Here is a 16,882-nt window from a genome sequence, read left to right as displayed (position 1 = left end):
GGTCTGAGCGGGGCAAGTGGTGGAAGGTATAGCCAGGTGGGGCGGCTTCATTTAAGGGTAAGGTGTCATCACCCCTCAGCCAAGTTTCCGTCGGGGCCATGATGTCGATGCAATCATCCCCGATAAGCTCTTGGATGGCAAGGGCCATGTTCGCAATTGAACGGACATTCCGGCGGGAGATGTGGAGAGGGTCGGTGATGGCTGATCCACTGCCAGCATCCACAGGGTCCATACTGGGAGGGGTGAGTTGGATGGGGAGGAAATTGTCAAGATTAGCCCCCAGTGGGCGTGCCGGACAAGAAGGTCGGTGAGAGAGTAGGATGGGGAGTTGGGGTTGCCGCTCGTGAGGGGGCCATGACAAGTGCCTCGATGGGTCCTTCGGAGGAGGCACAGAGGGAAGCTGTAGCCATATTGAAGAGCCAGTCAAGCCTGGGATGGCAGCAGGAGAGTAGGAAGGTTGAAGAGTAATGAAGGGTAGGGGTCGGGACTGCCCCCTCTGACAGTGCAGCGCACCCTCAGTACTGCCCCTCCAACAGTGCAGCGCTCCCTCAGGACTGCCCCTCCAACACTGCAGCACTCCCTCAGTGCTTTCCCTCCGACAGTGCAGTGCTCCCTCAGTACTGACCCTCCGACAGTGCGGCGCTCCCTCAGTGCTGCCCCTCCGTCAGTGCAGCGCACCCTCAGTACTGCCCCTCCGACAGTGCAGCACTCCCTCAGGACTGCCCCTCCGTCAGTGCAGCGCACCCTCAGTACTGCCCCTCCGACACTGCAGTACTCCCTCAGTACTGCCCCTCTGACACTGCAGTGCTCCCTCAGTGCTTTCCCTCCGACAGTGCAGCGCTCCCTCAGTGCTGCCTCTGACAGTGCGGCGCTCCCTCAGTGCTGCCTCTCTGACAGTGCAGCGCTCCCTCAGTACTGCCCTTCCGACAGTGCAGCGCTCCCTCGATGCTGCCCCTCCGACAGTGCGGCACTCCCTCAGTACTGCCCCTCCGACAGTGCGGCGCTCCTTCAGTGCTGACCCTCCGACAGTGCGGCGCTCCCTCAGTACTGCCCCTCTGACAGTGCAGCGCTCCCTCAGTACTGCCCTTCCGACAGTGCAGCGCTCCCTCGATGCTGCCCCTCCGACAGTGCGGCACTCCCTCAGTACTGCCCCTCCGACAGTGCAGCGCTCCTTCAGTGCTGACCCTCCGACAGTGCGGCGCTCCCTCAGTACTGCCCCTCTGACAGTGCGGTGCTCCCTCAGTACTGACCCTCCGACAGTGCGGCGCTCTCAGTACTGCCCCTCTGACAGTGCGGCGCTCCCTCAGTACTGCCCCTCTGACAGTGCGGTGCTCCCTCAGTACTGACCCTCCGACAGTGCGGCGCTCTCAGTACTGCCCCTCTGACAGTGCGGCACTCCCTCAGTACTGCCCCTCTGACAGTGCAGCGCTCCCTCAGTACTGCCCCTCTGACAGTGCGGTGCTCCCTCAGTACTGACCCTCCGACAGTGCGGCACTCCCTCAGTACTGCCCCTCCGACAGTGCAGCGCTCCCTCAGTACTGCCCCTCTGACAGTGCGGTGCTCCCTCAGTACTGCCCCTCTGACAGTGCGGTGCTCCCTCAGTACTGACCCTCCGACAGTGCGGCGCTCTCAGTACTGCCCCTCTGACAGTGCGGCGCTCCTTCAGTACTGCCCCTCTGACAGTGCGGTGCTCCCTCAGTACTGACCCTCCGACAGTGCGGCGCTCTCAGTACTGCCCCTCTGACAGTGCGGTGCTCCCTCAGTACTGACCCTCCGACAGTGCGGCGCTCCCTCAGTACTGCCCCTCTGACAGTGCGGTGCTCCCTCAGTACTGACCCTCCGACAGTGCGGCGCTCTCAGTACTGCCCCTCTGACAGTGCGGTGCTCCCTCAGTACTGACCCTCCGACAGTGCGGCACTCCCTCAGTACTGACCCTCCGACAGTGCAGCGCTCCCTCAGTACTGCCCCTCTGACAGTGCGGTGCTCCCTCAGTACTGCCCCTCTGACAGTGCGGTGCTCCCTCAGTACTGACCCTCCGACAGTGCGGCGCTCTCAGTACTGCCCCTCTGACAGTGCGGCGCTCCTTCAGTACTGCCCCTCTGACAGTGCGGTGCTCCCTCAGTACTGACCCTCCGACAGTGCGGCGCTCTCAGTACTGCCCCTCTGACAGTGCGGTGCTCCCTCAGTACTGACCCTCCGACAGTGCGGCGCTCTCAGTACTGCCCCTCTGACAGTGCGGTGCTCCCTCAGTACTGACCCTCCGACAGTGCGGCGCTCTCAGTACTGCCCCTCCGACAGTGCGGCACTCCCTCAGTACTGCCCCTCCGACAGTGCGGCGCTCCTTCAGTGCTGACCCTCTGACAGTGCGGTGCTCCCTCAGTACTGACCCTCCGACAGTGCGGCGCTCCCTCAGTACTGACCCTCCGACAGTGCGGCGCTCTCAGTACTGCCCCTCCGACAGTGCGGCGCTCTCAGTACTGCACTGGGAGTATCAGCCTAGATTTTGTGCTCAAGTCTCTGAGCAGGGTGGCATAGTGGTTAGCACTGTTGCCTCACAGTGCCAGGGACCCGGGTTCGAATCCGGCCTCGGGCGACTGTGTGGAGTTTGCACATTCTCCCTCTGTTTGCGTGGGTTTCCTCCGGGTGCTCCGGTTTCCTCCCACAGTCCAAAGATGTGCGAGTTAGGCTGATTGGCTATGATAAATTGACCCTTAGTGTTAGGGGGATTAAATACGTGGGGTTACGGAGATAGGGTGGGATATGTGTTGGTGTAGGGGTTACAGGGATCGGGTGGGATATGTGTCGGTGCAGGCTCGATGGGCCGAAATGGCCTCTATCTGCACTGGGGTTTCTGTGATTCTGTGAGTGGGGCTTGAACCTGCGCCCTGCTGACTTGGAGGCGCGAGTGACCCACTGAACCACGGCTGGCACCTGAAAGAAAATAACCTTGAAGTTTCTCCAGCCTAAAAGAAGTGATGTGAGAAACACCGCTGACCTCAGACAGATCAGCCATGATCTTACTGAATGGCGGAGCAGGCTCGAGGGGCCAAATGGCCGACTCCTGCTCCTATTTCTTATGCTGTTTTGTTCTTATGACCTGTCTAAAATCTCCCATTTCCTTTCTCTGTTGCAGTTCTCCAAATACATCTTGGCCCAGGTGGAGAGTGGTCAGGGGAAACTGGCCCCTGGCTTTTCTCCAGACAAAATCATAGCAAACATGTTTTCCAACCAGGACCGGAACGGCGACGGTAAGATAATCGCTGATGAGTTCAAGCTGAAGGATGAGGAGAATTCCCAGCACGATGAGCTATAAAGCCGAAGGTTGCACGTCTATGCTGCTATTAAGTGGAAGAGTGAAGAGTTAACCTGTGGTTTGTTGGTCGGGCGATGGGTTTGTCCATGTTTCTACAGCTTCGGGATAACTTATCGATGAGATCGAAAGCACGGATTTCCAGTTGCTCCTCCAAGACTGAATTAGGTATCGTGTTTACTCGGCTCTTGAGCACGTTGATCCACAGATAGTGTTTCTCTTTTTTTTGTGTGTTTTTTTTTCATTTTGTATTGTAATCAGTATTTAGAGGGAGAGTAATCTCTCCCCTCCCCCACCCCCTATGCCGTGCTGTACACTCCAAATTTCTTTTATCTGAAGTCTAATTTCACATCCAGTTTAATAATGTCAACAATCGTAGCTCTTGCACCAATGAAAATTTAAATATTCCATTCGTATTTGAAAAAGTATCTTGCAACTTTTATCTTCTATTTTTTGTCGGTCAATCTTTTATTCAGTGAGAACCAGTCATTTTTTTTTTAATGTATATTTTGGGTGACTGGGACCGATTCCCAGTGTACAACACTACAGTGGAAAGTGCAGAGATTCAATGACCATCACCCAATGCGATGTTTACGACACTCCCTTTTTGTAAGGAGTGAGGTACCTTCTCAGAGCCCATGAATAAAATGACTACGGAGAGGAAAGAATGAAATTGGTTGCTGCAGGTCTTGTGTGCGCGTGGCATTTGCTCCAAGTAGGATATGGGCCTGTATTCAATGTTCCGAGCTTGCTAGTTCTTTAATGAATGTGGCTTTTGAACAATGGTTCACACTGGCTACAGGGTTCGCCCCATGGTTTGTTGCAATGCACAATCGTCACATCCAGATCCACCAGGCCAGTGAGAGCATTGGAGGAGAATGTCGGCCAGGTTGCAGATGTGACTATTTGTAACACACAAGCTCCAAAGGCATGTATATTTTTTCTCCACTCTTCGCAGGCTCTGTGCTGTGGTCCCAAGGGTGCTGCACCTCACAATAATATGAACAAAGACCTAAACATTTGCTTTAAACAATAATCATGCCCTATTTTGTACTGTATAAGTAGAAGATTTATGCCAAATGGGTGGTTATGGAAAACAAGCCACTGGTGTCCTGGCTGATGGTACTTACTCGTGAGTTGGATGTTGTTGCTGTGGGGGAGTGGGACTAATTGGAGAGCTCTTTCAAAGAGCCGGCACAGGCACGATGGGCTGACTGGTTTCCTTCTGTGCTGCCTGATTCTATTTTTCATGAACCACCTTTGCTTATTCACATTAATGTTATTTTTAACTTTTATGGCACTGGTGTGAAATAAGAATGCGCCAATGAAATGAGCACTACCTCTGTTGGTGCATCCTGTAGTGTAGCCACTGTAATGGCCTTCTGAGAACTCTTCATCTCATGCAGCTGAGACTCCTTTTAGAGAACACAATGATCAGGCCATGAACCAAGAGTTTGTTGTCTTATCTCCAGACTTGCCCTGAGGTCTCCTAGCAAAGTGCTCATAGCTCACGCGGTTTCTCAATCTTCCTCAATAATCTGGTGGCTGCCATCAAAATTGATGCTATTCTGTTCACGATACCACCTTCCCTATCCAGCAACTATAGACACATGTAGGCAGTGGCTGGACAAAAGGGTGTGTTATCTGCACAGCTGCAAAGACCCAAGTCTCCACAGCCAAGCAAAGTCTGACTGAGAGATAGACAGTGGTGTTGCCACCCTCTGTGTACCCCAAATAACCTTTCCCCGGTTACAGGTATTTCAGTTCCTTAGCTTGACGATCACACCTGAACGTCTCATTTACACTGGGAGCCAGAGTTTGGAGAAGCTGGTAAAAGATTGAGAATTCTCAAGAAAGCTTAGCTCTCTGTCACTGTAACTAGCTTTTGTTACACAAAGCTTTATATATCTGTGGTGATTCTAGTCCCGTTTCTCAGACTGTAGAGAAAATATATTTGTTGCTTCTTGACTCCATATTGTCTAAAACCATGCAGATTGGTGGACTGCCACTTCTATGCCACTCTACCCTTTCCAATATCAAAGATCTGGCCAAGTTGTCAGTCCAATGATATTGAGGCAGCCCTTACACCAGACCAGAGAGGAGCTGTTCCACTGCACCTGAATGTTCAAGATCAACCCATGTAGTCCACATGGAACAGCAGTACCAAAGCTTTTTATGTTACTGCCTGCCTGTGGTGTTCTGCACGATTGTCTAGGACTATGCCCTATGCATGCAAAAGTCCAAATACAAGGTTAATTATCAGTTACTGGATCAGGAGTGTTGAAACGAGTCTGGCTACTGGAAGTCTCTCTTCTCTGGGTCCCTGCACTGTAGCATCAGCGTAGATTCAGAGTGCCAGATCTCCTTGTTCTGGTGGCTTCGTGCTGCTGTCATCCCGTAAATAAAATTATAGGGCTGATGTGGGAATAGGAGGAGGCCATACAGTCCTTCGAGCCTGTTCCACCATTCAATTAGATCATGGCTGATCTGTCCCACAACTCTATTTTGCTTTTTTCCCCTCGATACCCTTGCCCAACAAAAATCTATCCATCGGAGTTAAATTTCAATTGACCCCCTCCCCCCAGCATCCACAGTCTTTTGGAGGAGAGAGGTCCAGGTGTCCACTACCCTTTTTGTGAAGACGTGCTTTCTGATTTTACTCCTGACTGTTCTAGTTCTAATTTTAAGATTATGTCCTTGTTCTGGATTCCCCTACCAGAGAAAACAGTTTCTCTGTATCTAACCTATCAAATTTCTATCATTTTGATCACTACTTAATCTTTTAAACTCAAGGGAATACAAGCCAAGATTATGCAACCTGTCATAATTTAACCCTCTAAGCCCTGGTATCCCCATCAAAGTCAATGGATCCTTCCTGATGTGTGGTACTCAAAATTGAATGCAGTACTCCAGCTAGGTACAGAGCATTGGCAGACCCTATCTGAGTACTGCATTCAATGTTAGCCTTTGTCTCAAAGGCAGGTTGGAATTTAGAGAGGGGAAGTTATGCTAACATTCCATTAGCCTTTTTGATTGCTTTCTGACTTCAAAGCATTCCAAAGGCAACTCCTTGAGCGTATAAGAGCAATTCTTTAGGACCTCCAGTAAAGGTGATTCTAGCAGCACTCTTTTACTACAAAACTGCAATTTTAGTAACTTAGTACCACCTCCACAGGTCATTCATGGTGCATTGGGTATATAAAAAATGTTGGCCTTTCACTAAACAATTTTACTTTGAAAAGATTTACTTTTAATAGAAGTGTTAATATTTTGTTAGCATGATCTGTAGAAATCTCTGCTTTACAGATTGCAGAATAGTAGAGAAACAAGAGTTGTTTTGGGTACAACTTATGTTTTTTGTGAGAACGTTAGTTTTCTGCAGTCAAGCTATGTAAGTTTGTTGTAAACCACGCGGTATTTAATTTGCTTTAAAGATACCATGACCAGCTCAATCCCTTGTCTGTGCCTCGAATTCAGACAAGTGTTGCCAATAAATGGCTCCATATACAGTGTACAGACATGGTGTGAATAAATGGAACCCGTGTGGATAGTTTCTTTGCATTTTCTTGTGTGTTCAAGGTCTGCTGTCTTTACACTTATTTCTGTCTGTCTGTCTGGCATGGGATATATTCCATTTCTACAAACCGTGTAGACCACCAAGTTCACTTTATGCTCTATCCATGAAAAGTTTTTTCTTAAAATCATTGGGATTTCGCAGCTTACATATTGACACTTCACTCGTGTACAAAGAATAGTCTGTTGATGGTTTATCTAGTTATATCACGGAACAGTACACCTACTTCAAGGACATTTCCCGCTGCTACTGCAGTAGAAACATTCTATACACGGGCTACATGTGTCATGGGGAGGGGAAAGGTATTTTTTAATTGTGGTAAGAGAGTGATGTGGAGCTCGTTACCCTGATGTAGTTTCCACCAGCTAAGATGGGCACCGTTCCCTATTAGCTAGAGGTTGGTGAGCCTGGTATCTGTTTTCTGGGCTCCAGCCATTGCCTGTGCCAATACTGACCTGAACTGGCATGTCACATGGGCATTCTGTCCACAGTTGAGAGGTAGGTTCCTAGATTGTGTAACAGGGTGGACATTCATGTGTGGGGTAGGGGTGTGAGGGAAGTGGGCAAGGAAAGGAGAGTCCCTCTGGCCTAAAGCTTCCACCCAGTAGTATGGATAGTGTTGTAGGTTCTTGACCCACTACCTGTGAGGCAGGATGTGATTTTTTGTGAGGCTTGCACAGGGTGTTTTTATGTTCAATATATTTTTTAATTGGTCATTCCACATTCTGCTGTATACAGCTATCAAACCATTAGCCAGGTTACTAAATAAACTAAATCCCTTTAAAGGAAGGCCTTTCCTGCGATTTGAAAGGAAGGGTGAATACTACCTCCGGGATGAATTTCTCTCCAGTCTTAACCTGACAAGAATTTGACCCTGAAAATCAGGTGGTGGGATGTGCATTTCATGAAGTACAGGCTGCATGTTAATGGACTAGTAATCCAGCAGCCTGGACTAATGATCCAGAGACTGTGAGTTCAAAACCCACCACAGCAGCTGGGGAATTTAAATTCAGTTAATTAAATAAATCTGGAATTAAAAAAAGCTAGCATTAGTAATGGTGACCATGAAACTATCGGATTGTTATATTAAAAAAAAATCTGGTTCACTAATGTCCTTTAGGGAAGGAAATCTGCTGTCCTTAACTGCTCTGGTCCATATATGACTTTGTCAGCCTCATCTGATCACCTTACTTCAAACAGATGGCGGTTATATTCACATTGTTAATCGTATTGCTGATGTAGTTTCAGCAAGGTTGATCTGACCACACAATATCAAAAGGATCGAGGTACTGAGAGGGCAGTAGAAAAACTTCTAGAAATTAGATAGAGTTGGAGAGTTTATTGCAGTGTATTAAGGACTTTAAGAAAGCAGACCCAATGTTAAAAAAGCACTCTCCACCAATTTAATGTACTGTACAACTATTTCTTTCATGTACATTAGTTTTAAAATATACAGATGACAATGTCAGATAGGCAACACAAGGTATAACCAAATAAACCAAAAGTATCCTCAGAATTATCTACAACTACAAAATGTTAGCAAAAAAAGTTAAATAAAAACTGCCTTAATGGTCATTTCTTGGACAGAACAACTGGTGATAGTTATATGCAGGCAATGAACCAAGCTTACAATACTCAATCCTCATTAAACAATGTATACTGTACCACCACACATGGAAATGTTTCAAAATGTTAGTCAGAATTTAAACTATTAAATCTAGAGGTAGTCTAAATCTGTGAAGCAGGCCTGTGGCTGACCTAGTTGTATAACTGAAAGTTAACATGCAGGTACAGCAAGCAATTAGGAAAGCAAATGTATGTTAGCCTTTATTACAAGAGGATTTGAGTATAAGAGTAAAGATGTCTTACTGCAATTATATAGGGCTTTGGTGAGACCACACCTGGAGTACCGTTTTGGCCTTCTTACTTAAGGATATACTTAGAGGGAGTGCAACGCTTCACCAGACTGATTCCTGGGATGGGGGGATTGTCCTATGAGGAGAGATTGAGGAGACTAGGTCTATATTCCCTAGAATTTAGAAGAATGAGGGGTGGTGTCATTGAAACATAACATTCTTACAGGGTAGATGCTGGGGAATTTAGAATTAGGGGTCACAGTCTCAGAATAAGGGGTCAGCCATTTAGGACTGAGTTGAGGATAAATTTCTTCATTCAAAGGGTTGTGAATCTTTGGAATTCTCTACTCCAGAGGGCTGTGGATACTCAGTCATTGAGAATATTAAAGACTGAGATCGATAGATTTTTGGATATTAAGGGAATCAAGGGATATGAGGACAGTGCGGGAAGGTGGAGATGAGGTAGAAGATCAGCCATGATCTTATTGAATGGCGGAGCAGGCTCGAACTGCCGAATGGCCGACTCCTGCTCCTATTTCTTATGTTCTTAACTGCCTATCTTAGTAAAGAACAGGTCAAATTCACATCATTCATTGTCACTCTTGTGCAAATTTTAAAAATACATACTTTCTTCAGTTCAAAGTGTTGAAGAATGAGCAGCATTTTCAATAAATGGGGCTGAGCAATTAAACAAAACAAAAAGTAGAAGAGTATTTCAGTTCTGAGCTCCCACAGGCCTGGACGCCTTCAGTCCTCCGATCACAGGATCTTCTGAAGGATAGCGTTGGTCAGATCTAATGTCTCTTCTCTCACCAGTACTATATCGTAGGAATCCATGTACTTTTCTAAACATTCTTCCACCTATGCATATTTAAAAAAAAAATATTCAAGTTTAGAGCTATGCATATCCTATTCTGAGATGCAAGATATGACATCGTGGGCAGTGAATGGTGTTAATCTAAAGAAAAAAAACACTGATCAGTTTCCCATGTAATTACAAGAACGTAACTTTCAATAATCAAGAGGAGTGATGCATCTTAGTTAGGCCACAGTATGCTTGCTAAGCTGCTCACTTCTATTATATGGTAATAAATAAATTGATTTACATCACTCCTTGGAAATAGAAACACAAAGCAGCAAAATGGAGAACAGTCAACAAACAGAAATGTGAAACAAACTTAATGTGCATATTAATCTTTGCATTTTCTTCCTGCATTCCACTGCATATTGAAATAATGCTCGATTGTATCAGCACAACTTTCACATTTGCCATATCAAATTTAGAACAAGCCACCCAAACAGTATTGGCCAGTAGGAGGCCAAAATAGTTACATGGCCAGAGGAAATGGCTGTGTTAGTCACTGACTATTGCTACTGATGGCCCAATTTGTACAAGAGCACGTTACATAAAATGGCAATAAAATCACACCCAGCACTGCCACATCAGAATTACATTCGTAGACTACTGCAGAACAGGACGTCCAATCCAAGAAACACAAATGCTGGTAAATACAGTGGCTCAGTGAGGTTCTGCGTGTTTGCTCTGATAGTGAATGCTTCTATCTGCTTACTTGATGAAAACACAATGGGAAAATTCTACAGATTTCCACTGACTGGTTAGAATTTAAAAACTTAATGACTAGTCATAAAATTCCTTACTTTATCATTTAAGAATCCAATCTTGAGAATGCTTTCGACATTTTGAACACCATCTGCCATACTCAAGTCACCCAATGAATCGCCTAGAAGAATGATGTTACAATTCTCCTTTAGTTGGTTGAAGTACTCCGAGCTCCTTAAGGCTCCATCGTGTTTATTGTAAACATGGATGAGTTCACCTTTAAAGCCTTTCAGAACACCCTGAAATAAAAAAGCTCAGCTGAATGATTATCTCATTAAGCTAATAGCAAAGACTCCAGTTATCATGAGCTCGTAAGATGCAGGACGACTTATTTTGATCATAAAAAACTGCATGCCTGTCACCCATTAAAAGTAACTATGACTGACTAAAAATGTGATTCAGCAGCTCAAAGTTAAACATCTTTCACAGAAGCTATATAAATGCAAGTTCTTTCTTTCTTGCATTGGGCTATTAACTTCCCAATATTGCAAAGAATTGTAGCACACAGAATTAAACATTAAGACGGCCAACTTACCTTCTCATCAAAGTCCATGAAGTTGGAGACTACTTTCACATTCGAGTGAAAGACACCGGCCTGAGTAACAATCTCCTCCAGTACATCACCAATACCAGCCGAGAATATGAATACTGGGATGTTGTGTTCATTCAGCTTATCAAAGAACAGCTCATAACCATCTCTGGAATGGGACAACACATTTCAAGTCTCAAAGCTCAAACCAAATCTGATTCAACAATTTAAAAAAAACCATAGCTATCATAATTAACCCTTGAAGGAAGGGCCAGTCACAGCATTTGCTTTTAATAGACACTTTTGCTTTATTTTACATTCATAATGATGCAGACTCTAGGACTATGCTACAACTCTACTTCCCCAAACAAGTAAGTGCTGGAACTCAGCCAAATCAACCATTTGGAATGGAGGAAAGGGGGAGTCACCCAGTGCCATTTTTCATGCAGTTCCTATTAGCAGATTCAACAGCAACACTAACAGAGATACGGAAATAAGTCAATCACATTCCCCTCAGTCAGCAATGGTGTATAGCATGCACAGAGTGGTACGATAGGAGGAGGAGTGAAGGTATCTTCTGGGTGGGGGGTGGGGGGGTTGAGGGAGTAGTACGCTCCAATTGCAAATTGCAGCTTGGTAGCACGATTAGTACAAAATACCCCCAGTCAAAGCACAGGTTATCTTCAGAGTCAATTGAGCACTATATACTGTACTTCACCAGAAGTCTATGGTTTCACACAATTTCTCCAAAACACAAGGGTTATGGTATTGCGATGTGGCTTCTCTTATTATTTATCATAGACACTTTTTATACACCCTCTCACCTCACTATCTGGCCACAAGTTTCTTTATATCATTTTACTGCAAAAGCTTGTGAACCCGGAATATCTAGAGGTCTAATTGTCACCACACAAAGATCAAGCGCTGAACCTAGACCTTTCTCAGGTTTCTCGATGGATGTGAACTGTGCAACTCAATGCCTAAACAGTGACCTTCAAATCAAACCTGGCAGCTGCTACATTACAACCAACCTCAACTGAAGGTCACCACACAATTATGTAGAATTGAGACAAATTCTTCATATTTCATATTTAAGTAACTCTTAAAATAATATTCTGTGAGGTAACTAAACTATACTGGCAAGCATTGAAGATTATCTTACAAATGTGTGATTATACGTGAAGTGCTAATACTGTCATATCAAATGACACACCTGAACTGTCCAAAGTGTTAGCTCTCTCTGCCCATTTTTATAGCTCAAGTCTCTAAAATACCTGTATGGAATATTTAAATAGAAATTGAGGGCAAAAACCAAGGAGGTACTGGCCATAATATTCCAATCCTCCATAGATACGGGGGTGGTGCCAGAGGACTAGAGAATTGCAAAAAAAGGGTGTACAGATAAACCCAGGCCAGTCACTTTAACCTCGGTAGTGGGGAAGCTTTTAGAAACTGTAATCAGGGACAAAATTTACAGTCACTTGGATAGGTGTGGATTAATTAAGGAAAGCCAGCACGGGTCTGTTAAAGGCAACTTGTGTTTAACTAACTTGATTGAGCTTTTTGATGAGGTAACAGAGAGGGTTGATGAGGGTAATGCGGTTGACAGTGTACATGGATTTCCAAAAGGCGTTCGGCAAAGTGTCACATGCCAGCAAAGTTGAAGCCCATGGAATAAAAGAGACAGTGGCAGCATGGATACGAAATTGGCTAAGTGACAGGAAACAGAGAGTAGTGGTGAACGGTTGTTTTTTGGACTGGAGGAAGGTATACAGTGGTGTTCCCCAGGATTTGGTTCTAGGACCACTGCTTTTCTTGATATATATTAATGACTTGGACGTGGGTGTACAAGGCACAATTTCAAAATTTGCAGATGACACAAAACTTGGAAGTATAGTGAACAGTGAGGAGAATGGTAGACTTCAGGAAGACATAGACAGGCTGGTGAAATGGGCGGACACGCGGCAGATGAAATTTAATGCAGAAAAGTGTGAAGTGATACATTTTGGTAGAAAGAATGAGGAGAGGACATATAAGCTAAATGGTACAATCCTAAAGGGGGTGCACGAACAAAGAGACCTGGGGGTATGTGTGCACAAATCGCTAAAGGTGGCAGGGCAGGTTGAGAAAGTGGTTAAAAAGGCTTACGGGATCCTGGGCTTCATAAATAGAGGTACAGAGTACAAAAAGTGTGGAAATTATGATGAACTTGTATAAAACACTGGTTCGGCCCCAACTGGAGTACTGTGTCCAATTCTGGGCACCACACTTTAAGAAAGATGTGAAGGCCTTAGAGAAGATGCAGAAAAGATTTACGAGAATGATTCCAGGAATGAGGGACTTCAATTACATTGATAGACTGGAGAAGCTGGGGTTGTTCTCCTTGGAGCAGAGAATATTGGGAGGAGATGTGATAGAGGTGTTCAAAATCATGAGGGGTCTGGACAGAGAGAAACTGTTCCATTGGCAGAAGGGTCGAGAACCAGAGGACACAGATTTAAGGTGATTGGCAAAAGAACCAAAGGCAACATAAGAAAAAACTTTTATGCAGCAAGTGGTTAAGAATGCACTTCCTGAAAGGGTGGTGGAGGCAGACTCAATCTTATCTTTGGAAAGTGAGTTGGATAAGTATCTGAAGGGAAAAAAATTGCAGGTCTGCGGGGGGAGTGGGACTAGCCGAGAGTCAGCACTGGCTAGACGGGCTGAATGGCCTTCTTCTGTGCTGTAACCATTCTATGATTCTAACAGTCTAACACTGCAGAACATACTGCTGGACGATCATATAACCACAGAGTGGCAATCTATTTAAGATCCGTATAAATACTTGTTACTGTACAATAAAACATTTATAAAATGCGACGCTGGAATGAATTGCTCGTGTTATTCTACATTTCCGTGCTAATCACGGACTGCACCCTCCACCTCATCCGAAGCCCTTGCAGTACCTCAGCATCACGTCCGATTCCCTCACCACGGCAGCAAGTTTCCCTTTCTCAATACCTTGTTCAATCAGTAAAGTGTGGGCTTTTGTCCACCTGTACAAGAAGAGTTTTTATTTAGAAAGCTAGTGCTACTACATACAATACCGGAAACACACAACAAATACAGAGAACTTAAGGAAGGAATTCCTTTTATCTCACTGTAGAGATACGTTGTCAATCAAAAACTGAATTGTAAATAATGAAACACAACCATTTCAGCTGGCTAGACTCAGAGCATTACTTAAAAAAAGCCAGTTAAAATTGACTGCACCCTTTCATTCTATACATTAAAGAACAGATCAAGGAACTGATATTGTCTTTGATTCGGAGGATAATATACACTTTACAGCTTGTAAATCCAATCACTTGAACATACCTACAAACACTGGTTTTCAATCAAGATGTTAAATAGAGGTTCTTACAGTAAAGGGGAACAAGAAAATCGACACACGGAAGGGATTTCCTTCATTATTAGCACAGACTTGAAAAAATAATGTCAGTTTTAAACAAAATACCATTTTCCCTTCAATAGCGATTTAAATTTGATATCTATCTTTATTGCTGGACTTGTAACGCAGTGAATACACCAGGCTCAAAGCCCCCAAACCCAAAGCCATCCCCTCCCACAAAAGGTAGGAGGCTGGTACCGAGTGCAGGCTGGGACGGTGGGGGAATCCTTAGCAGTCATTCTCGGGTTGCTACCCTGTGCCCTTTGGGGACTGGCTCAGAGTGGCACTGACCAGAGGTCCTTAAGCAGGCAAAACAGGTAAACAGGATGTCTGTGGCAGCCCAGAGAGAAAAACAAAGCAGAGTTTACCTTCAAGTTAATAAAAATTTACTTTTTTTTTTTTTTTTTAAAAAGGATGATTCAAAGACATTGATTTTGTGTTAAAAGCAACATTGATCCCAACTGAGAGGTTAGCAACTATTCTTCAAATGGGATTGCAGTGTGAAAAATGAAATTTGACAAAACATATCTCTCCAGTCCCACACTACGTGGCTACGTAGAGACATAGGTTGACTATCTCTCCAGTCCCACACTACGTGGCTACATAGATACATAGGTTGACTCTTAATGCTCTCTGATGTGACCTAGCTGGCCACTCACTACCAGCGAAGGCTGCAAAGCTGATAGTCCACCACCAATGTCCCCTTTAATGTGTTTTTTTTTAGGGACTGCATGACCCATTCAAAATACCGAGCATGCGCGGTATTTCCTATTTAAAAGCCGGTGAGCCGACTGCGCGGGAGCTGCAGAGCGCAGCATGGCTGCGCAGCTTAAAAGGAACGTTGCCCACCGCCACCTTCTCATGAGAAGACCTACTCAAGGCAACTGTTATAAATGTGGCCTTGCCAACATCACCTAAAATCCCAAGAACAAATGACCAAAAATGCCACTTCTGGAAAGGACAGCAATGTTGCTTTACTGTAATGAGAGAAACCAACAGTTTCTTGATCACACTTGGAGCCATCATTTTGCAGGACAGATCATTAGGTTGATTGATATTAGATGAAGATACAACTACTTTTTCAGATTCAAAATGTGTATGAAAGTGCAAGTCAAGAACATACCATTCAACCATGAAAGGGTACTTTTCCTCAGCACTAATAGTAGGATCAACTTCAATCGGATAGTACGTATTCCTAATTTGGAGCAACTACAAGAAAAATGCAAATTAAAAATGAAAGCATGACACGTGAAAGAAAATAATGTTTTTTGTTGTTGAAAAAAATACCTTTTTCCTACAGTCCTCTGTGATTAACTTGCAGTTGTCAATGATGTCTGTCAAAAAATTTTTAAATGTTAAAGGGAATAAAATTATTAATGTTCAACTATATGTATCAAAACTCAATTGCATAATTTCAAATGTTATAATTCTAGTTCCTTTATTTGTTATAGCTGTATGGACTTAATGCTTATATAGCAATGTTCTGTTCTACATACATGGTTAAGAAACTTAGTTATCATGATTGATCGCAGGCTACCAACGCTACGGTAACCCAACATATAAATTGCTGCACATCAGTAAGCAGGGTCATACAGACCAAGGTGGTCTGTGATGATCTTTGCTCAGCTCGCTGTTCTTGGGCAGGGCAATGGTAGGACCACTGCGGTTGGCAAATGGTGGATGAAAAAAAAGTCAGGTGACGGTTGATGAATCTGCCTAACAATGTCACCAGTGGTTGCAGAGAAACGACAGAGTCACAGGCTGCCACATTAATAAGTCAGGTTAAGTGACTGGGCAAGGGCGTGGGAGTTGGAATGTGGAGAAGTGTAAAGTTATATACTTTGGTAGGAAAAATAGAAAAGCAGAACATTTTTAAATGGAGAGAGACTGGGCAATGTTAGTATTGAGGGGCCTGGGTGCCCTTGTACACGAATCACAGAAAGTTAACATGCAGGTACAGCAAGCAATTAGGAAATTGTATGTTAGCATTTATTACAAAGGGATTAGAGTACAAGAGTAAAGAAGTCTTACTGCAATTATACAGGGCCCTGGTGAGATCACACCTGGAGTATTGTGTACAGTTTTGGTCTCCTTACCTAAGGAAGGATATACTTGCCATAGAGGGAGTGCAACAAAGGTTCACCAGACTGATTCCTGGGATGGGGGGATTGTCCTATGAGGGGAGATTGAGTAGACTGGGCCTATATTCTCTCGAGTTTAGAGGAATGAGCGGTGATCTCATTGAATCATATAAAATTCTTACAGGGATTGACAGGGTAGTTGCAGGGAGGATGTTTCCCCTGGCTGGGGAGTCTAGAACCAGGGGTCACCGTCGCAGAATAAGGGGTCGGTCATTTAGGACTGAGATGAGGAGAAATTTCTTCACTAAGAGGGTGGTGAATCTTTGGGATTCTCTACCCCAGAGGGCTGTGGAGGCTCAGTCGTTGAGTATATTCAAGACAGAGATCGATAGATTTTTGGATACTAAGGGAACCAAGGGATATGGGAATAGTGCGGGAAGGTGGAGTTGAGGTAGAAGATCAGTCATGATCTTATTGAATG

General features: G+C 44.8%; 2 protein-coding genes across 5 annotated transcripts in view; one reads left to right on the top strand and one right to left on the bottom strand.

The window, feature by feature from the left end:
* fkbp9 (FKBP prolyl isomerase 9) overlaps positions 1-6,863 on the top strand; it is a 32,502-nt gene extending 25,639 nt beyond the window's left edge. For both annotated transcript variants that reach the window (XM_085993747.1, XM_085993746.1), the window contains exon 10: positions 3,134-6,863. In XM_085993747.1, the coding sequence (XP_085849873.1) occupies positions 3,134-3,313 (180 nt within the window). In that variant the 3' untranslated portion in view covers positions 3,314-6,863. The remainder of the gene's footprint in view (positions 1-3,133) is intronic.
* Positions 6,864-8,264: 1,401 nt separating this feature from the next.
* nt5c3a (5'-nucleotidase, cytosolic IIIA) overlaps positions 8,265-16,882 on the bottom strand; it is a 35,225-nt gene continuing 26,607 nt past the window's right edge. For all 3 annotated transcript variants that reach the window (XM_085993748.1, XM_085993749.1, XM_085993750.1), the window contains 6 exons: positions 15,608-15,654; positions 15,444-15,529; positions 13,836-13,925; positions 10,897-11,059; positions 10,400-10,600; positions 8,265-9,601 (listed from right to left, as the gene is read on the bottom strand). In XM_085993748.1, the coding sequence (XP_085849874.1) occupies positions 9,500-9,601; positions 10,400-10,600; positions 10,897-11,059; positions 13,836-13,925; positions 15,444-15,529; positions 15,608-15,654 (689 nt within the window). In that variant the 3' untranslated portion in view covers positions 8,265-9,499. The remainder of the gene's footprint in view (positions 9,602-10,399; positions 10,601-10,896; positions 11,060-13,835; positions 13,926-15,443; positions 15,530-15,607; positions 15,655-16,882) is intronic.

The sequence above is a fragment of the Somniosus microcephalus genome, chromosome 7 (genome assembly GCF_052327205.1).
Source record: "Somniosus microcephalus isolate GS21.2 chromosome 7, FLI_Smic_1.0, whole genome shotgun sequence".
Classification (NCBI taxonomy): domain Eukaryota; kingdom Metazoa; phylum Chordata; class Chondrichthyes; order Squaliformes; family Somniosidae; genus Somniosus; species Somniosus microcephalus.
This window is presented reverse-complemented; position numbering and strand designations above follow the sequence as displayed.